Source organism: Cyprinodon tularosa, unplaced genomic scaffold (assembly GCF_016077235.1).
Source record: "Cyprinodon tularosa strain WSP-4 unplaced genomic scaffold, ASM1607723v1 ctg163, whole genome shotgun sequence".
Lineage (NCBI taxonomy): Eukaryota > Metazoa > Chordata > Actinopteri > Cyprinodontiformes > Cyprinodontidae > Cyprinodon > Cyprinodon tularosa.
Window position 1 is genome coordinate 228,328 of NW_024038467.1, and position 21,708 is coordinate 250,035.

A 21,708-nucleotide genomic window follows, 5' to 3' on the forward strand; every position below is an offset into this window, starting at 1 on the left:
TATTAAGATTTTTAAACCAGGTTACCTGGATGTAATTGCTCTAAAGCGAGAGCCTAAACTTGCTTTGAGGGAAGCTGGGTCTTCCTAAGCTGAGATCCTTTGTTTGGAGAACAAGGACACTGTTCTTTCCCCTAACATGTGGAAGTAATTGCGCCAAGCGGCTGCATGGAGTGAGGTAGAAGAGGAGGAGGGGTACTGCGGAATCTGCCCCGGGGCCCTGTCCACACACACTGGTCTGATGCTCCCATTTTGTGCCAAGAGATAGGTAATTCACAGGGGCCCATTATTCCTCTGATACCCGTCAGGGAGCCCCCCCGGGGTATAGAGGGATAAGGTTTTAGAAATTGACCATACTGATGGATCTGAGCAGTAAATATGGGTCCTATTCATTTTTTGAAGCACAAGAAGAAAGAAAGACTATTCTGATGCTTCGTTTTCTTTTAATAGAAATCGAATGAAATCAATGAGAGAGGTAAGCCATTCTATGGTGGTGTATGAGCGCCCTCTGGACGAGATCAGAACCCAAATTTGGAGACACGAGAAATGTGGCTTTTTGTAACTAATCTGCTATGCAAAAGCAACAAATATGTTCTATTCTTTTCTATAACAGGAGCCAGTTTTATGAAGTCAGAAATTGGAAGAAAAAGTTGACAAAAGTATACATTATTTGTAAAAGAAACAAAAAGAAATACACATTGCAAGGTTTATCAAGACTTTTGTCTAAAAAGGTTTCGCAGACCAAGTTTTTCATAATTTTCTCTCATCTGGATAATTTTCTAGGTTTCCTCTGAAGACTCTTACTTTGAAAAGAAGTTTAGGGCTCAGAGGGGAGACTGAGGGAGAGGGGGGTGCCATTTCCTGAGAGTTATTTACTTTGAGCCAGATGATTACTTTTTTCGGGTGAGGGGGGTGGACTGTAACATTGAATCAGTTACAGGTCGCTGTAGCTGGAGCGCAGTTGTGAAGACGGCCGTGGACGCGAACAGAACAGCGCACATATGCTCTCGCAGCGCAAGATCTCTAAGGATTATAGCCGCTGCAAAGGACCCTCGCTGTGCCTTTTGGAGGAACCAATTCACTGTGGATATACTTACAAGAAAGGAATAAAAAGAGGGGATTAGGAAAGGTAATTGAAAGGTCGTCTTCCTGCACTCTCTTAAAAACTCATCCAGTTTACTTACATTTGTAAAACCTCAAGATAGAACTCTGATTCTAATTATAACATTTTAGAAAATTACTATAAATTCATAATTTGACCTTCTTTATATTTACTAATTAATTCTAAAAATAATTCATTGCAACTTGATGGTACTGCTATTTAGCATTCTGCAGGCAGTGCAAAAGTTTTGCACAGGGTATTTGCGTTAAGGATTTCATTTCAGCTAAGATTTGCGCCATATGGTCTCGCCCCTGGACACCAAGCGGTGAAGTGTCGCTCAACCTTCCGGATAAAAGCGCTCAATGTCGGCATCGCAGCTGGAGGTGTCACCTCGAAGACAGAAGGCACAATTGTTGGATGCTGCTTTGCAGTTTAATGGAAAACAAGCTGGAATTTGGGCATTACTTTTTGATTTCAACTGGTGGAATGCAGAGGAGTCAAAATGGAATACCACTGCTTGCAATGAAGTGGGAATGAGGATTTATAGCTGGATTTGATTTTGAGAAAGGAAAAAGGCCGTTTATGAGGAGACACGGCGCACTCTTCTTTTACAGCCTACTGTGGGACCATAGGTCTTTTTGTTGAATCCTCAACGCATTTGCACTAAGAAAAATCTCCAAAATCCAATCATTTTTGAAGGGGACTGTGTGGTTTTGGTACTAAATGCTGTGATGGAATTCATTTTTGATGGAATTCACTATGAACTGACCTGTTGCACAGTTTACCTTCAGCAGAGGGTACTTTTTTTTATAAGTGCAAACCATTTAGTCGCTTGCAGAGAGATTGAGAGAAACAAACAGAGGGAGATACGAGGATCTTGACCGCCTCTGCAGACGCATTTAAGCGCAATTCATAAAAGTTCCTCACCAAACTTCGCTCATATGACAAACATATATTTTTTTTTACTAAAGCCCTTTAAGATGAGGGGTGCCCATAAAAACGTCAAAGCGCATTAGGCACTTTGTTGTCGGATTCCCACGCAAATATGTCATTTTGCACTGAGTGAATGTCCTAATTATAGAGTTGACGAAGCCGCGCTGCCGATGGATTGTTCAGGCTGTTCCAACTGAGCCAGAGCAGACAACCGCAGGAAACAGTAAGAGGGAGGATAGTTTTACTTTCTGAAGAAGGCACAAAAATAAACCGGGAAAATCATAATTAGTTTATTTCAAATCGAAGTGGCCATAGTAATAGTGGAGAGCTGAAATTAAGTTTTAATGAAAACATATTTGTTGTTTAAAAGCTTCCCCGCCATGCCGACATCGGTCCAGAAACATCCAGATGTAAAAATAATTGTTTCAACACAGGCTAAATTAGGCACCTTTAAAAAAGAAGAAGAAAAAAATGTCCAGATTTATGTTTGAGTCTCTTTAAGAATATAAATGTCAGCATTTCTGTGTTAAGTCAATTGAGAAAAAGTGCAACTTCTGAAATGAAGGAGGGAAACGATAATAGATCTGGTTAAATTAGCATCTTCTCTAAAAGGTGGACTGTGTTGCCCTCTACCGGTTGCGGGAAGGAAGCGCTACGTTCTAAACTCCAATCTCACAAACCGGGGACTCTTAAAATGTTGATGGAAACATGATAAAAACAAAAAACAAAACAAGCGGCAATTAATTATCAGATTAGCTTCACTGAATAAATTCTCAATATTTCTATCATCTGGACAAAAAATATGTAAAAATATTCTCTTTGCTTTACTTTACTCTTTACTTTTTATGGTTAGTTTTGCTCTAATTCTGCTAACTTAATACACTAAACAAAGCTATTTTGTTTCTGTAACTGTCTTTAGACTTAGACAACTTTTGTCATTTTGTATACACAGTGTGTATACAAAACGAGATTTCACTTTGTGCAGATTTCAGAACATTTCCATTCTATGAAGTGCAGTAGTGATCAAATGTAAACAGTGTGGGAGAATAATAAACTGGGAAAATCATAAATATTTTCTTTCACAATTGGAGTGGCCAAAGTAATGATGGAGAGCTGAACCACTGCAACCAAATCCTGCCCTAATCTTTACGGATCTGATGTTTCAATTATGTTTTACAAAACAGATAAATCTGAAATAAAATTCTTACCGGATGACCATATTGTAGGCCTATGGATAAAGCTGTTGGTGTTCCAGGGTTTGGATATGGAATATCTAAGTCTAGGGTCTTTATACGACTGAATAAATTGTCTCCTTTTCGCTTGTCTGTCAAACCAGAGATGTTTAGGAAACACAGATATAGCCTATCTACATATATCAAAAGTTCATATACCTTATTTATTCATTTAGTTGTTAAGAATCTAGTATTGATGTACAGTTAAAGGTACCAAGATCAAGATTCAATACTCTTTATTCACTGGATAGAAATAGTTACTTTTCTTTTCTTCACAGGGGTGAACATCCATAGCCATGGATGGGATGAAGATATACCTGGTGTGTGGTGTTATCTGTGTGGGAATGGTCTCAGGTAAACTTTTATATTAGACATAGAGTAGTCCTCTACATAGTTTTGGACAATAAGTTAACATTCATTGAATTGTCTCTTAGCGATGGCTGATCTGTTCTCATCCATGGGGATGGAAGAACCAACCCGTGAGCTGGAGCCTAATTCCCTCATCAACGTCAGCTGCTCGGCTGACTCGGAAATAGTTTGGGATGCACCAGTTCTGAAAGATGCCATAATTACTTCTGACGGTTTCACCTCAACTCTCCTAATTTACAACGCTACTGTAAATCACACTGGCTATTATGAATGCAAATATGGGAGCGAACAGACGGATATCTATATATATGTCAAAGGTAAAAAAAATGGCTAAATACAAAAGGTCTTTGGATTAACACCACTTACCATGACTGTTGTACATAGCAATAGAATTAACATATTCCCGTAAAATTTAAGAAAGAGAAATTACAACAAGGATTGGAAACATTGTGACAGCCTAGTACAGGTGACATGCTTATATGAAAAAAGAGAGAAGAAAGTAAATAAGACCAAATACTTAAAAATACCAAATACGCTAGAATATAGGAATTATAGGGCTGCTTTAGAATTAGTTGTATAGTTGCGGGATTTAAAAGTGATCAGGCAATAAGAAACAAATTTATATTAAAGGACGGATGACACCAGCCTAACAAACAAGTCCTATTCCAATTAATTTGTTATCTTAGGCTATGTCTATAGAGTGAAACATGCGAAAATAATCAAACAATTAAGTTAAAGATTAAACAGTGTGAAAATTTGCACAAAAAAAACCCAACAAAAACAAAATCTCTCTGCTCATTTCTAGATCCTTCCATCCTGTTTGTCCCAGATGGACCAGAAGACTGGGTTGATGAGGGGGATGATGGTCTCGTTGCGTGCCGTACATCACAGCTGACATATCATGTTGAACTGATAAAAATCCCCAGTAAAGAGAAAATCCCGGGATTTTATGACCCCAGAATGGGGTTTATAGGTGTATCTCCTGGCAAGTATCAGTGTGAAGCCACATTAGATGGCCGGACTTTCACAAGTGCCATCTACACCGTAAGAGAAAAGAGTAAGTCAGAACCAAATCAGACACAGTCTGTCAAAGTATTTCCTACAAATTCAAAGCTTCTAGCCAGACTTTTCTGTGATATTATTAATTCTTACTTAGACAAGATATTTTTAACAATAAATACCATGCCATTGTCATTTTCTATTTATTTTTGCCATTTTGTTCAACCAAGAGCAATCCTTGATGTGCACATTAATAAATTTACAAGATATTACAAGTGTAACTTATCAGAGTTTATTTTAATTCTGCTAAGTTTTGTTTTTATAATTTTTTTTCATGTTTTAATAAAATCTCTCCGTTAAGGAAATTCACATGTATTTCGAATCTGAGCCAGATGTGAGAACACAGAGTGGGGTTTCGAAAAATCTGGCAAAAATAAAGAAAACATGGAGAATCATGGCAAAACAAAACAAGAGCAGAAAGAATACTTCAGATGTTTTTTGGCAATAACCACAATGTGATGTGTGCATTGTATTACGCCACTAAAATGAGCTTAGAATGCTTTGTTCTTCTGCATTGCGTGTCTGAGAATGAAAACAGCCATTACAATATAATAAATTTGGTCACAGTAATCAAGCTGTCGACATCTTGGTTCATGTGAGATGCCGGGTGTTGATAGCCTCTCTGTGGTGGTCCTTCCTGCAGAACCCAGTGAGGCGAATGACTTTGAAATAAAGGTCAGTGCTAGTGAAGAGACGATAAGAGTTGGGCAGCCCTTGAACATCTCCTGCATCATACCCTTGGGCCCATCCTTTCATCAGCAGTGGATCTATCTCAAAACACAGGTAAGAAATAGTTGCTTTCTATCTTTGTTCTGTATTCCTGTTTATTCAAAATTCATATTAATCTTAGTCTCTAGTTTTGTTTCCATTCCACTTGATATATACTGTAATCATTAATACATTTAGGACACATACCTTTATGTTTTCATAGAAATCTTGCTTGTCTCTTCACGGTTGCATATTTGTTAGATAATCTTTTCTTGATTGGGACATTTAAGAAAAACCCACTGTGGCAGTTAACCCAATGCCAAAGAGTCTGACAGGAAGGTTAAAGGTTCATGACTTATGGCTTAAGGAAAGGAAGCCGCTCAAAGGACGGTAAATAAGGCAATAGTTAATCCTTTGAACCTGCAGACCATGAGACCTGTTGGACGGATGCTGTCTCCACATATCATTCAGATAAACACCAGGTTTATTTCAAGGTTTTTTAGAGCATTGCACACTCACACAAAAAAGTGTTCATATCCAGTTAACCTTTTCCATTTAGTAATATTAAAGCTGCAAACTTTAGTGTACTTTAAATCCAAATGTATTTGGTACAGAGGCTCACAGGTGAATAAAGGAACATTCCTGACCTATCTGTTGTAATTCTTAGTCTTCCCGATGCTGTTGATTCTCTTAAAATAAGCTCTGCATCCTTGCATTTGTAATGTGTCAAAATATTACTGTGTTTAGGGTACACCTTTGAAGCCAGTATTTTCATTTATGTTAGTGCTGCCCAGATTCGTAAAACTTTGAGGCACATTGCTAATTCTTCGCTTCTTTTAAGCAATTTTCCAGAAAAATTGAGGTAGAAATGTACAAGGCCTGACTCCTGGCTCTGTCCTCAGGTGCAATTACAAGCTTTAAAAGGGTCAACAATCCTGATTTATCTCCTGCCCTTACAAATGTTTTAGTCATTAGCCTGGTACAGTAACTGTGTGATGGACAAAACACACCAAGCTTAAACAACCAAATATATGTTTAAACCAAATGCTTTTTTCTTGTGATTACCATGTCACTTGAGAGTTGCTTTGCATATATTTTTATCTTTAGGCTGTAAATGCATTCCGGACAGAGTTAACTCTTACGGACAAGGTCATCCACACTTTGAGTATCCCACAAGCCACGGTTAAGGACGGCGGCAGCTATGAGTGCTCGGTCAGGAATGAGGCCAGTGGAAAAGCCAAAGCGGGCAGAGTGGCTGTAACTGTGTTCGGTAAGTCTCCCTCTCCGAAGCATTCTCTAAATATTTTGAATAAGCTTCCAACGAGAGTATAATACTCTGTGCTCCATGTGGTGATTTACAATCCCTAATGTTTGATATCCTCATCATCATTCAGGTGAATTAGCGTATTCACATATGTGCACATTGTGGGTTTAGTTATGTGTGAAAGAGATTTTCTTCAATGCAACAAGAAAGCTTGAGCTCTGTTTTTAACATCATGCAGCGTGTTTTATGGGATGGTTTCAACAGATGTGTGTCAGGCCTTTATTTCACCTCAGCCCTCTCAATCACTCAGTCTCATTTTCTCCTCTGAGCCTTTTTCCATACTGACTCTGTATTGTTAGACATTTTTAGAATCAATAATCATGATTATTTGCAACTTTTTTTGCTTTGCTGTCACAGAGGATAACTCCTTTTTAACCCTGGATCCTAGAGGGATTCTGCAGACAGAGTTTGTCACAATTTTTGAAGAGACACAGTTCACAATCTACATTAATGCATACCCAACTCCTAAAGTTTCATGGATGAAAGATGACCAAGCACTAACAGAGGACTTTTACATTTTCACAAAAATGAGTCGCATTGAGGGGAATCGGTGAGTGCATAGTTTGTTTTTCTTTAATAAAATGTGCACGAGCAAGAAGCTACAAAGCTGAAATACAAAGAATGATCAATATTCCTTGAAATATTTTCACAATTTCTTCCAAAACAACCACAAACTTCTACATATTTCACTGGGGCTATATACAAGAAACCAGGTTGATCATAACTGAGGAGTAGGTTGAATGGGACAGGGGCACTCAATACAAATTTATCTAGTTAAAAAAAATGAAATTAAAATTAGGTGTTCTTTCTCTTACAAGAAAGTACTATATTGATAAAAAAATTGACAAAAGATGGGATTTGTGGTTTTAATGAAATAAAATGTGAAAAAGGTCAAGGTCAATGAATATTTAGTATGGCACTATGGATGAATATACATTCTCATCTGATTAAAATATAAATATTGTATAATTTCGTTCAACATAATTTCATCAGCTCAAATGTTTCTCACATAGGTATCAGAGCACTATAACATTCCGAGTACCTATGGAGAAGGATAATGGAAATTACACAATAACAGCCATAAGTGGCACTCAAACTGCTCACTTCTCATTTATTCTCAAAATGACAGGTAAAATAGGCAGATTGAAAAATAAATATTAGCTGGATTAATGCGTGGTTTACGATTGCTTATTTATGACTGAATTCTCAATACGTGTCCTTTTCCAGCTACCAGACTTGATATCAGACCCTCCTCCGCCCCCCTTCTGCAACCAGACCTGGAAGAAATGGTTGTTCCCCTCCACTCGTCTTTCACTTTAACATGTCGTGGAGGCACAAAACTTGTATGGGACACACCATTCCATAGGGAGGAACAATCACAGGTGGACCGCGGCGTTTTTGTCTCCACCATAACTGTGGACATAGCAACATTAATGCACACTGGTTATTACACTTGCCAATATAGTGGCAACATCACAGAGGAAGCCGAGGCAAGCAGCATTTACATCTATGTACCAGGTATGAATCTTGGATCTCTTTGCGTCTTTTGGGGTAGATTAGCTTTTTTCTCTTGTTTGAAAGACTCATTTTATCCCAACACAGATCCAGACTCTCCCTTCCTGCCAGCATACATATACCATCTGCCGCCTGAGCGAAGTGATGTTGAGATTCCATGTAGGGTGTCTGATCCCGGTGCCATAGTGACACTGGTCAATGTTGACACCAACCAACCTGTGCCTTGTATGTATGATAGTAAACAGGGCGCTTTAGGAACATTTTCTGCAGGAACTTATGTATGCAAGGCCATAATAAATGGAGAGGTGCACACCAGTGAAGAGTACATCGTCCAGGATTCAATAGGTGCGTGTCTTAGGGTTTTTGAGCTTGTAAGTTACATTTATTGTTTTTAAAATGTTCCATGTGGCTTTCTGATATCACACAAAAAAATTCAGCTGTATCAAATGCCCTGTTTCAGATATGTTGCAAGTTAAGCTCTATGCCGAAAGAACTGCTCTGCTCGTTGGAGAAACAATAACTGTCAACTGTCTGGCTCAAGGACCTTACCTACTCGAAGATAACTGGAAATACCCTGGCAAACTGGTGAGCTAATACATAAATATATAAATCCCAGTCCATTCTCCAAATATGTTACATGTTTCATGTTATGTAGGAGATATCTAAAGGTTATATAATTGTTTTTGTGTTACAGGCTAATCGTGGTACAAAAACTGTACGAGAAAGCAGGAAAGATAGAGAGATTCTGTACACCCTGACGATCCCACATGCCTCAACCAAAGACAGCGGCAACTACTCATGTTCCATTACTACTGTGGCGTCTAGAGAGACCCAGACAAAGGAAATAGCTATTCAAGTTTTTGGTATGAGTATTTAGCTTGCCTACTTCGGGTTAATATTTTTTATTTGTTATTCCGTCAAGGCTTTTTCTGAATTGGTATTTAGCATTGCTGACCACCTCTTTTTCAACAGCCGGTGAGTTTTTAACGATCAACCCGGACTTTCAGCACCACGAATCTGCAAGACTGGATGAGGTCCGGGAGTTAAGCGCTACAATATCCTCCTTTCCCGATGCCCATGTTACTTGGTTCAAGGATGGCATTCCACTCAATGATGTGACCGCTGAGTTCTCCACTAATCTGCAGAAGACAAGTGAGACAAGGTTAGTCTTTGCCAATACTAATTTAAAAGTAAACAAAGCGTTATGCAAAAATGTCTTATACTGTTTTGAGCTGCTGTGGTGAGAGACGTTTCTGTTGATTTGCACAGCTACAGAAGCGTTCTCACCCTGATCCGGGTGAGGGAGGAGGACAGTGGGAACTACACCCTGCGAGTGGAGAATGGAAACCAAAGCCATGAAGTCAGCTTACACCTGGTGGTTAAAGGTCAGGAGGAAGATGCCCTCTGACACAATAAATTGGATCTTAATGATCCAACATTAGCCACTGTTAGGGTCAATCAGATTACATCTTTTCATACACACTGATATGCCCAAACCCTGTTTTGCTCATAATTTTACAGTGCCAGCAGTCATTGTGGATCTTATGGACCTCCACCATGGTTCAGCCACAGGACAATCAGCAGTGTGCATTACCAGGGGGCAACCCACTCCCGTTGTAGAGTGGTTCATATGCAAGAACATTAAACAGTAAGAGAATTGCAATTTGTTTCCTTTTTGAATGCATGCGTGTATACCCAATGTAACCTAATAATTATTTCTTTATTTCCCTCAAGATGTGCCAATGACACGTCTTCTTGGGCGCCTCTACCCACCAACTCCACAGAGATCACGATGGAGTCGCACCTGGATGAAAAGAGCAATCTGGAGGCCCAAGTGATGTTTGGTCATCTGGAAAGCACTCTGTCAGTCCGATGCTTTACCAAGAATGAACTGGGTGTAGATAGCAGGGAGATCAAACTGGTGTCCACTGGTAAGAACTCCACTCAGTGGCTGCATACAAATGGTTTTAGATGTTCTTTTTTTGCCATTGAAATGGCCGTTCTACTGAAGAAGACAATGAATTTGTGCTTAGGCAGCTGCTATTGGTCTACAGCAGAGGTCTGCAACTTGTCTCTGCAAAATGGATCAGACAATATGGCTCTTATTAGCCTTCACTAGAATCACTAGCAAGTTGAGCAATGTTTTGAAATGCAGAGCCAATCCAAAAGTGTTTGTTTACTTTTGACTTCTTAATGAAATGTAAATACAATGTTTCCCTCTAAAAATAACACTAATTATAAGTTCATGGATTATTCCCTTTTATATATTTGTAAAGCAAAACAGTAATTAGTTTTTTAAATTAAAAACGTAACTTTTACGGTAAATGTGAACCCATTTTCTACAAGGAAAGGGTTGATAAATATTTTGACAGATAATTACGGGATCATAAACCATAGGATAAAAAAATAATACACCACAGCATGAGTTTTATACCCTTATAATCATTCCCTAATAATGCAAGTCTCTTGACTCCTCCCCGCTCCTTACCAGCATACCTTTTTGAGGGGGTGGTTGTCCAGATTCCCATGTACGGTAGTTTTAAACCCCATTTAAAGGGAATGTTTCATTGCAACACATAAGCTGTGTTTACTTTCAATCATACATGTGATGAAAAGTGTTCAGAATGTAAAAAATGCAATCACTGGCTTTCCTACAAACAGGCCCTCACCCTGAGCTGACGGTAGCTGCCGCTGTGCTGGTTCTACTGGTCATTGTCATCATCTCACTCATTGTCTTGGTTGTTATCTGGAAGCAGGTATTGTTGGAATCATTTGGCACACCTTCACTTCTCGCATGTTTATCCATTCTGTCGCTCATTTTCCATTTTTCAGCCATATGCGGTTACAGTTCAAAACCAAAATATGTTAACATGAGATTTAAATATTGTGCATCTGGTTTTGCTGCTCTGCCTGTTCAAAGATGTTCATATTATGTTTTACTTTAACAGACAATGATGAATTCATGTGTTCTCTGCCATCTAGAAACCACGGTATGAGATCCGCTGGAGGGTCATAGAATCTGTGAGTCCGGACGGCCATGAGTACATCTATGTAGATCCCATGCAGCTTCCCTACGACTCCAGATGGGAATTTCCCCGAGATAGACTTGTGCTTGGTGAGTTTAATGTTTTAGAAACATATGGTTTCCTCTGGAGATGTTGCAACTTCTGAATCTTACTCAGGCTTTGAATTGAGGCTGTGATAAGTAAGCTAGGACTGGTTGGTTACTGATGGCTTGGATTTAATTGAATCTCCCTTTCATCTATGAAAGGGAGATTCAACCACTCCAATGATGATAAAGCAGATTGTCTATGTCCCTTTCACCCTGAATAACTAATCCATACTGTACATCCTCCTGTCATTCTCAGGTCGGATCCTGGGCTCTGGAGCCTTTGGAAAGGTGGTTGAAGGCACCGCCTATGGACTCAGCTGTTCTCAGCCTGTAATGAAGGTGGCAGTGAAAATGCTGAAACGTAAGTTTAACAAACTTTTATTTAAGACATGAGGAATGCCACTGGTAGCCACTGTCTGGTTACTGCCAGCATGCTCTGGCAACAGGATTAGTCTGGAATCTTCAGCTGCTTCTGGTTTTAAGACTCTAAGGTGAACCACATTAACAAAGTAAGATTTAGCATCACTGATGAGACATTAAACAGTCCTAAAAGCAATTTTTTAAAATACTTAGATGAACTACAAATTGCCTACTTGGCTTTTCTTAATTAGCTTTGTCGACGGAGTATGATTGTAAAATACCCAACTAATAGTATTGTCTATACTTTGTGTTTTCTAACTTGATGAATTATGTTCTTTAATGGTGGCAAACTCTCAATTTGGTTACCATGTTTACAGTTCTTTTTTTCGTATCATTGTACAAATTTAAAAGGAAAAGGGAATATTGTGCATATATTCAGATCTATTATGACATATATTTTTTGGGTTTGACTTCTTTGTTAATCTGAAGTTGTCTTAAAAATACATTTTACACAATTAAAAATTTAAAGTTTCCTAGTTTACCACATGACAGTTTTCTGTTAGTCTTGCAGATTAAGTCTGTTATGTCTGTAATTTCTTTTAAGCGTAAAAAAACCCAAGCTTTTCTTAAACAAACAACCAACCAAACAATCAAAGATAAATAGTAAGAAAATTAACTGGAGGATAAGAGATGGCTGATGCATGCTTTGATGAATCCTCTGTGCTCTAACTGTTTTGTGATAGTTATGGTCCTGTGCCTTCTTTCAGCCACAGCTCGCTCCAGTGAAAAGCAGGCTCTGATGTCTGAACTGAAGATCATGACTCACCTTGGACCCCATCTCAACATTGTAAACCTTTTGGGAGCATGCACCAAGTCAGGTGATAAAAGCACACACAAAAACAGAAGTTCTTAATAAACATGCTCACTCATAGCCATAGACGTGCTCAATAATAATAGTGTAGTACAGCCATTGTTGTTTCATTTACATAAACCAGTCATCACTTTGCACAGTTTTTCCCTTAATCACGTGCATGTGCACACAAACACAAACCCATATTTGGCCATAGAAGACATTTACAGCTCTAACAGCCACAGTAAATTGACAGCTCTTGGTGGGCCTGCTATTTTAATTGGCTTTTTATGGGAAAGTAGAAGCTTGCTCTCCTGGCTGTGCTTTTAGCCTTTATGAGCCTCTGATAAGATTAGCCTGCAGACTGACGCCGATGCACGCCTTTATCTTCTGTGTTGTTTCCCAGGCCCTATCTACATTATCACTGAGTACTGCTTCCATGGTGACCTGGTCAACTATCTACACAAGAACAGGGAGAGCTTCCTCAGCTTGAGTCCTGAGAAAAACAAGAAGGAGCTGGATATCTTTGGGATCAATCCTGCAGATGAGAACAGCAGGAGGTATGGCATCCAAAGCGAATGGCCAAAAAGCTCTACATGTTTTGTTCTGACAGATAACCATGTTTAATTCCAACCACATTTACATTTTTGTATTTAATGGAAACATTTCCTAAACAGTAACATAATCACCATTTTCTCAGTGGTAACGGATATTGCCTGGCATCTTCTCCTAATCAGATCAAAGCTCGAAGGGATCTCAGCTTTCAGCCTAATGTTGTTTCTACTGAGCTACCTGTTAATTGTATCCTCCCTAGCATTCAGTGAAACATCAGCCTCGTCTTCTTTTTGAGGAGCATCTGCTGATGGATGACTCACAGTGACCACGCCTCGAAACACCATAACATGATTTAATCTTGGCTACCATGTTGGCCTCAACCACATCGCCCTCTAACCTCAGCCCTAGAAACGGGAGAACAAGTGATTACAAAAACTAATGTATACTTATTATCAGATTGATTACATTGGAAAAATATTCATACCCTTTGACCTTACCACATTTTGTCACTTTGAAACCTTTGATTTAAATATTTTTTTGCAGATTTCATATGACAGACAAAAACAAAGTAATAAATGATTGTGATGAGGAAGATAAATCAAAGATTTTTTTAAAAAGCTTTTTACATATAAAAAGGTCCTTTTTAAGTTACATAGATCCTGCATCCTTTACAATGACATCTGTAAATAAGATCCAGTGAAACCAGTTGCGTTAGATAGACAACCGATTAGTAAAAGAATCCGCTTACGCATTTTTAATCTCATCATAAGGCTACTTGTTCTACTGAGCCTCCAAGGTCTGCAAGAGAAAATGTATTCAAATAACAGAAAAAAAGTCTTGACTGATCTAAAACAGCATTAGGCAAAATAATATGGAAATTTTGTGGGACATTTTCCACCTAAACTAACAAGTCAGGCAAGGAGAACATTTAGCAGAAAATCATCCCCAAAAAGGCTCATGGTAAGTGTGGGGGAACAGCAAACACCCATAGCTCATGTGAGAGTTTCTGTCATGATAATATGTGTTGAGTGATTGAAAATTATGGCTTTCTAGGGGTGTGTAAAGGCTTAAGAACTCATGTTTTCACTTTACCAAAAGCCACATAAAACAGATAAAGCAGAACTCATTGAGGATATGCAAGAACAGTATTTGGTGGAAGAAAAAAAAACTAGCAATACCCTTGAAAACCCCATTAATCAAAGTAATGAGTTAATTTTGCTATTATAATGCTTGAGAAAAGGCTGTGAAAGTCGGGAAGATGGAGGTTGCTAAATCATAGAAGAAAACCTGTAAGAAGCGGCAGAACAATTGAATACTGAGGTGAAGATTCACCTTCCAGCAGGACAACAAACCAAATCCTAAAGAATTTGGCACAGTCTTTGGATTTAGATTAAACCTATTTGATTTGTCACAAAAGTCCAGTCAAAGTCCACAGGAAAATTAAACAAAACATATCTTGCAAGACTGAAACCTGAGATATCCTGCATCTAACATCACTGTGCATGAGCTATTTTGCAAAGACCAATTACCGTACATTTCCATCTTTAATTGACAAGAACTGCTAATGACATTCCAATAATAGACGTACATAAATGTAGTTAAAAGGTTATACCAATTATCCATTTATGCTCAATATATGTGCATACCAAATTGCTCAAATTCTTCCTGGCAAATGTTCTGGAGTCATTTTCAAGTAAAATAAATTAGGTTTGCAGCTGTAATGTAACAAAATGTATCAATATTTCTGTAAGACAATTGTTAATATATTACTTAATATTATTCAAACCTACCATCTCTAACACACCTTCCTCTTTTGTTTTTGCTTTCAGTTATGTGATTCTGTCCTTTGAGAGCAGAGGAGACTACATGGATATGAAACAGGCAGACAACACTCAGTATGTACCAATGCTGGAGATGAGCACAAACTCCAAGTACACAGACATCCATGGTCCGAACTACGACCACCCTCCATCACAGAAAGGCTCTGGCGGTACGCACTGCAGTTCTTCTGTCTCCCTCTGTCCTCAGAGTTATTGGCCTTGGTCTTGCCTTTGAGTCATTGCTGGTTAAAGGGGTACACCCTTGTCAGAATTTAGGCCTGGAAGTGGCCTGTAATTACATGGAGAAGATAATTGTAGCACTCACATAATAATGGCCAGTTTGAGAATGCCATTAAAAGCCAGGTCTTAGAAAAGTGTGCTATATTTACAACACGTAGTGAACATTTACTCATGAGCACTCACTGTGTATTTTCCAAACCAGAATCTGAGATGGACAACCTGCTGTCGGATGACACGAGTGAAGGTCTCACCACCACCGACCTGCTTAGTTTTACCTACCAGGTGGCCAAAGGAATGGAGTTTCTTGCTTCCAAAAATGTAAGCTTGAAGAAGTCAAATATTCTCCCAATCATGAGATTCTTCTCATTCCACAGGCTATAATCGCAGGTTGTTTTTGCTCTATAAGATGACTGCCAAATAAAGCGGGTGGGAACTTAGGAAAGCAGTGGTTGTATGATAAGCAGCTCCATAAAGGTTGTAGAACCCACTCAGGAGAGAGGCCAGACAACCAATATAGCAGCAGCAAAGTAAGAGCTAGAATTACCAAGCCGAGGCAAGTTGCAGCCAGAAGCTACCCGTCCAACTTCATAGTTATTATCCCTAAATATCCCAGCGGTCATGGCCTTCTTTCCAACTGCTCTGCTTGCATAAAGTTTAAACTTTATAAAGGAAAATGAAACAGTATTAAAAATGAAACTGGCTGAAAATGAAACACAGAAGTAGCCTGTGGTTGTGGGAGCAAGATGTGCTGCAGCAAACAGATGACAACAACACCTCCTTTTTGACAGTGTGTGCATCGGGATCTCGCAGCCAGGAACGTCCTTCTCTCTCAGGGCAAAATTGTCAAGATCTGTGACTTTGGGCTGGCCAGAGACATCATGCATGACAACAACTATGTCTCTAAAGGAAGCGTGAGTATCTGTTTATATTCACTACAGTAAGTCATGCAGTACTTTAATGATACCCATCTTTTAACAAAAACATCCCTTCTCTTTTGTGGCAGACCTTTTTGCCAGTGAAGTGGATGGCACCAGAAAGTATTTTTGACAACTTATACACCAGTCTTAGTGATGTTTGGTCATACGGCATACTCCTCTGGGAGATCTTCACCCTTGGTAAGTTTTTCAAGTAATTTTTCTTATAAAAGTTAACTATAGATGACAAGTGTTTTAATATAAAGGTGCTACCGTTTGGCTCCTTCTGAATATCACTGCAAATATATTTCTCAAATCAAACTGTGTTTGTTAAATAATTCCTTAAAGCAACAATATTAGTCTAACTTTCTGCCACAATAGCTTGTAAATCACAAAATAAACCAGGTTTTGCTGTCTCTTTAAAGGAATGCCCTGAATTGATAAAAAAAGAATGAAAACTATAGTAAATGACTTTACTGTTGTTCTTTATGTACAAATTCTGCTTAGTAGTTTTAAAGGCTGAAGATATCAAATAAAAAACATATAAAATTTACTTGGGTTTATTAAAAATTAAATTGGTGTTTTTAATTTATAAAAAGAGATTCAGGTATCTAGTATGGAAATTAGATACATTGGGCATAACTTCGACCACTGTATGGGGCAAAGTGCACCCATTGGTGTGTATTGGATTTGCATCAACATGCACTTCTATATTCAATATTCAAACACTGCCTTTGTTGTGTGATAGTTTGGGATGAACTGTAACGGCATAAAACTATCCCTATGTTTACATTAGGTGCTAATTTGCAAAGAAGATGGAGAGTATTCTGAATTGATGGAGATGGAAGATGGTTACCCACCAATGAACTTCCTCTCTGAACTCTATTGAATACTGTAACCTTTTGAACTTTTCTTACATACTAATGAAATGATATAGAGAATAATAATATGTTAGCAGCAAACATTATAATGACTTTTTACCTTTTTATGTGACAGTGTACTAGTAAGAAAAGAAAGATTACTGTAATGCAACCTACCCTGTCGCTCATTTGTTTTTCCAAGGTATAAATAAGATATGACATAAAAGTTTCTTTTAGCTACTTGTCAAAATAGAAAAGAACAGGAAAACATACTAGTCAATTAAAACAGATTTACATTAAGGTAATAAATAATAAAAGCTGTCAAACAAAATAATGTTCACCAGTCAGAGCCCAAACAAATAAGTTAACCTAAACATGGACAACAACAACTTGATGTGGACTAAAGTCTATTTTTTCAGCTAGATAGGTTAGGTTAGGTTTGTAAGCATGGGAAAAAATCTGCAAAACTCCTGTTGAAATACCCAGATAGTTTTTTAAATAAATCTATTTTCCTGCAATAAAAAATAAGTGAACACCGGCAAAAGTTTAACCTTTTAAAGATACTTGAGAAGAAGAGCTGTTCACACTCGTAAATAACCATGTCTTTCTACAAGGTGGCACACCGTACCCTGGGATGGTGGTAGACTCCAGTTTCTACAACAAGATCAAGAGCGGATACCGAATGTCAAAGCCTGAACATGCACCTCAAGATGTGTAAGTAACCATTCATAGGAATGCCAGTTTATCAAAACCTCCTTCTCATCTTGTAAAATAATGTTATTTCTAAGCTCCCATGTGCAGCAACTGACATGCATCACTGAAAAATGACAAGGCTTAGCTGTGCTGCCTTTTCCAGTAACGTTGTGTTCTTTTCAGGTATGAGATGATGATGAAGTGCTGGAACAGCGAGCCAGAGAAAAGGCCTTCCTTCATGGGTCTGAGTGAGAATATGGCGTCTTTGCTGCCCTCCAGCTACAAGAGAGTGAGTGTTCCTCATGACCTCTCCTATCTCCGGACTCTCAGTAATTGTAACACCTGCTTGTAAATTTTACCTCCTCATTATTTACCTATAAGTTCTGCTCTTCTATCATTTTTTTGGGTCATTTACTGGCCTTGTTACTACCAGTTTGTAGAGCAAAGTACAGGTTAAAATCCTTTTTATACTTTATATCCACTAATAAAGTAGCAGGGTAGTTATAAGCCCTTCCACATCCTCTGTGAGAGCAATGGGAGTGTTTCTGGAGGCTCTCTCCCTCCATTTGTGTAAAAGTGATTAGAGCCTTAATGCTGCAGCTGGATGGTCATAGTGGCTGGCCTCAGTCTGGGTAATGACACAGCCTTGGTTCTCGCCTCCACCACCCAGCCTTAATTAAACTTCCACACCACATATTGTGCGTCAGAACAGCTTTGCCCCTGTCCTACTCCCTCTTTTAATGGCAAGCAGTTCAGGAGCAACTGGTTTTAGCATGTTCGCCTTGGCTAGGATGTTTGGATGATTTCCAGTTTAAGTCACACCAACTGAAAAGATGATGAAATAAATAAAAATCCTCACACACCTCTCTCCTTCTTAGAACCTTATTTTCCTAATCATATGTGTACATCCCTACATCCTGTATGTGTACCGGTACATCTCTACTCTGCACCGTTTGAGATGTGATATATATTTTTTTAGTTTTGCCAACATAAGGCGTTTACTTCTTTTCTATCCAGCATTACGAGAAAGTGAACCTTGAGTTCCTGAAGAGTGACCACCCTGCTGTCACCAGAGTATGCATGGAGACTGACTCAGGCTACGTTGACATACCGTACAAGAACCAGGGCAAGCTAAAGGACAGGGAAAGCGGCTTCGACGAACAGCGACTGAGCTCAGACAGTGGCTACATTATTCCCCTCCCCGATCTGGACCCTATATCCGATGACGAGTATGGAAAAAGGAACAGACACAGGTATGCATAGTATAAAAGTTTTTAAAATATACTGATTTTTTATGGAAGTTATGTGACAAAATATTGAAAAGCTACAAATCATGTGTTGTCCTTTCCTGGTTTAGCTCTCAAACATCTGAGGAGAGCGCAATTGAGACTGGCTCAAGTAGCTCCACTTATGCTAAGCGTGAGGGTGAGAGCCTGGAGGACATCACTCTGCTGGACGAGATGTGTCTGGACTGTAACGATCTGGTGGAGGACAGCTTTCTGTGACAGCTGCCGAACCAAAGGGTGGCAATGGGTAGAGCTGCAAGGACATGGGACAGCAGAGCGAGACCTGTAAATCAGCCAAAAACTCTAGCCATGCCACTCCTTCTACAAGGACAGAACAAAACCACTTGCCAGTCTCTGTGAGTCACAGGTGACGTAAGGTACGCCCATCACTTCTCCGCGGACAAAGACCCTTTTTGGGCTGGAGATGTGGACGAGCAATAATGAAAATGGGACTGAAAGAAGGGAGGAGGCTAACGTTTGTGTTTGACCCATCCAGATCAAACAGTTTAAAAAAAAAACATCTTCATTTTATAAAGCTTTATTGTGTTGGGCATTTTTTAACTACAGTATAAGCAAGAAGGAACAAATCAAGAACTTCACAACTCTTACAATATACCACTACAAATGCACTATTATTGCTATACGATTCCATTACCAGGAACTGTATTATGAGGAAGTAAGACCTTTTACAGTTGAAGCACCTGATGCTGGCACAATCAGTAGCAAAACCTTGAGTTTAAGCACAACATTTGGACTGAGTGCATCTTTTTCTCTGTGACTACATAATGTTTTAAATAGCTAAGTACATGCAGTAGTTCAAATTTATTTTTTTACCTCACTGGTGTAAGAACATGTATTATTGTGAAACAAGCAGTTAGTAACCAATCATATCTGTCTGAATGGGCGTGAGAAGAGCTTCTTAGTTGCATTAGTCTTTGTATTGCCTGTCCACTTTGGCCCCAAAAACAAAAAAAGATCCCAGGTAAAGATCTAGCTCATATTTGACATGTGGGCATTTTTTAAATGAAGTGTGATTGTAATGTAAATAGCTCCAGAGTTGTTTTATATGAGGGAATTACTAGTTGTCTAGTATTGTATGTGAGTATAAAATAAGCTTCTATAGCGTCTTCTATGCGTCCTATAAAGTTACTGCTTTCTAGAAACACGTGTTATAGTGATGGTCCATAAAAAAACAAATTAATGTCAAAATGAAATATAAATAGGTTAGAACAAGATATGGGCTGGTTAACTCGGGGTATTTATTTCAAGCTGAAATAGATAGCATGACCTAATGGAATATGTTTAAAACAGAAAAGCAAAATTTATTTAATGTTGTTTTGATAAGTAGACATATGCCCTCCAAAAAATATCATGCCTAATTTTGTAGTAGTTTTATGCTCTTTATTGCAAAATGTCTGACAGAAAGGTATTTGGATTTAATTTAAATAATACCCACAGCTTGGAATATTTCTAAACAGACACATTACCTTACAAATCCTTTTTTTTTTGTAAGTCCGAGGAAAGTGCATTTTTCTTCCTTTAGCTTGTCGGCCTGTATTATGCAGTATTGGTTGGATAGAGGCAGTGCTGTGTTAGTAAATTCTCCAAACAACTGAGAAAACTTTTCAACACGAGCACTGTGGGCTTTAAGTTGTGGGAATTTTAACGATTGGGGAAATTTAATCTTGATATGGATAACCAGCCCATATCTTGTTAGAACATGGCTACAAAAAAAACTATATAACCTTCGTTATTTTAATGAGATGGGATAAAGTATCAGTTGCAGGCCATGCAACTGCATTTCTGGGAGCTTTACAATAAAATGGATGAAATCCAAGCGAGTGTTGGAACAAGTAAATGACGGCCAAAGACCTTTTATAATCTTTCATGTTGTTTTTTTACCTGTCTAACCATTTTGACCTTCGGCAGACTCACTCTCACCATCATGAGGCTTTACTATTAAACAGTTATTAGCTGATGTGTTGTGGTACATCTGTTACTTATACATGTGTTGCGCCGCCCCTATCTTCTCGCTTTAGAAGCTGTACTTCTGCCTCCTCTTACTGACTGTGATATAAAGTACAATCATTGATGCACTTTGCTTTTTCTTACGTGTTGCAGATGAATATGCAGGCAGAGCCTAAAATACTGTAATCTCTCTCCTAGCCTCAGATGTATAGAGCGGTGTGGATGTGATTGGCTGTGAGTGATGTGTCGGTGGGTGATGGTACTCTATCTGTAGTTAAAGATAATCACACCAAGTACGATGTTTCAATACGTTTCATTATTTGAAGTTATGTACATTCAGATGATTTATATTTCAATAAATGATTTATAATGTAAACAAATGCCATGTATTGCTTCTCTTATTATTATTAATAAATCCTATAATGTGAAATAAACAAATAGGGGTTCAGGTGTATTCGGGAGAGATAAATGTTCACTTTTATTCTCAACAATTTTTTTGCAGAAAGTGAACATTTATTGCATAGATAGATGGTTCTCATTTTTTTTTTTTTCCACAGTTTGACATTTTGTTATAGCAATATGCAGATTGATGATGGCAGAAACAGACAACCCTTGCCCATTTTTATAATCTCCTGAAAATATTAAATTTTAACACATGAATACAAATGAAGGAGACAAGCATTTTTACACTGGGGCAAAATGAATTAGTACCTGCAAAAGGTACATTCGGCATTCAAAGTAGTGGACCTTTCTGTTTGAAAATGTCTTTCAACAGTTGGAGTGTACAGTTGCAGCAGGGATTTCTATCTAA

General features: G+C 38.5%; 1 protein-coding gene across 1 annotated transcript; it reads left to right on the plus strand.

Annotated features, from left to right (window-relative positions):
* The first annotated feature begins 914 nt into the window (after nucleotides 1–914).
* On the plus strand, nucleotides 915–21,277 carry pdgfra (platelet-derived growth factor receptor, alpha polypeptide). Its single transcript, XM_038280693.1, has 29 exons — nucleotides 915–1,126; nucleotides 3,543–3,618; nucleotides 3,699–3,950; nucleotides 4,439–4,690; nucleotides 5,336–5,475; nucleotides 6,508–6,670; nucleotides 7,082–7,274; nucleotides 7,738–7,853; nucleotides 7,952–8,242; nucleotides 8,327–8,584; nucleotides 8,700–8,824; nucleotides 8,934–9,102; nucleotides 9,212–9,401; nucleotides 9,509–9,624; nucleotides 9,761–9,887; nucleotides 9,974–10,170; nucleotides 10,901–10,995; nucleotides 11,222–11,354; nucleotides 11,608–11,712; nucleotides 12,479–12,589; nucleotides 12,968–13,121; nucleotides 14,946–15,106; nucleotides 15,379–15,494; nucleotides 15,965–16,087; nucleotides 16,180–16,291; nucleotides 17,565–17,664; nucleotides 17,827–17,932; nucleotides 18,661–18,896; nucleotides 19,001–21,277. Exons 2-29 carry the CDS (start codon nucleotides 3,561–3,563, stop codon nucleotides 19,146–19,148), a joined length of 4,347 nt encoding a protein of 1,448 aa, XP_038136621.1. The 5' UTR covers nucleotides 915–1,126; nucleotides 3,543–3,560; the 3' UTR covers nucleotides 19,149–21,277.
* The last annotated feature ends 431 nt before the right edge of the window (nucleotides 21,278–21,708 follow it).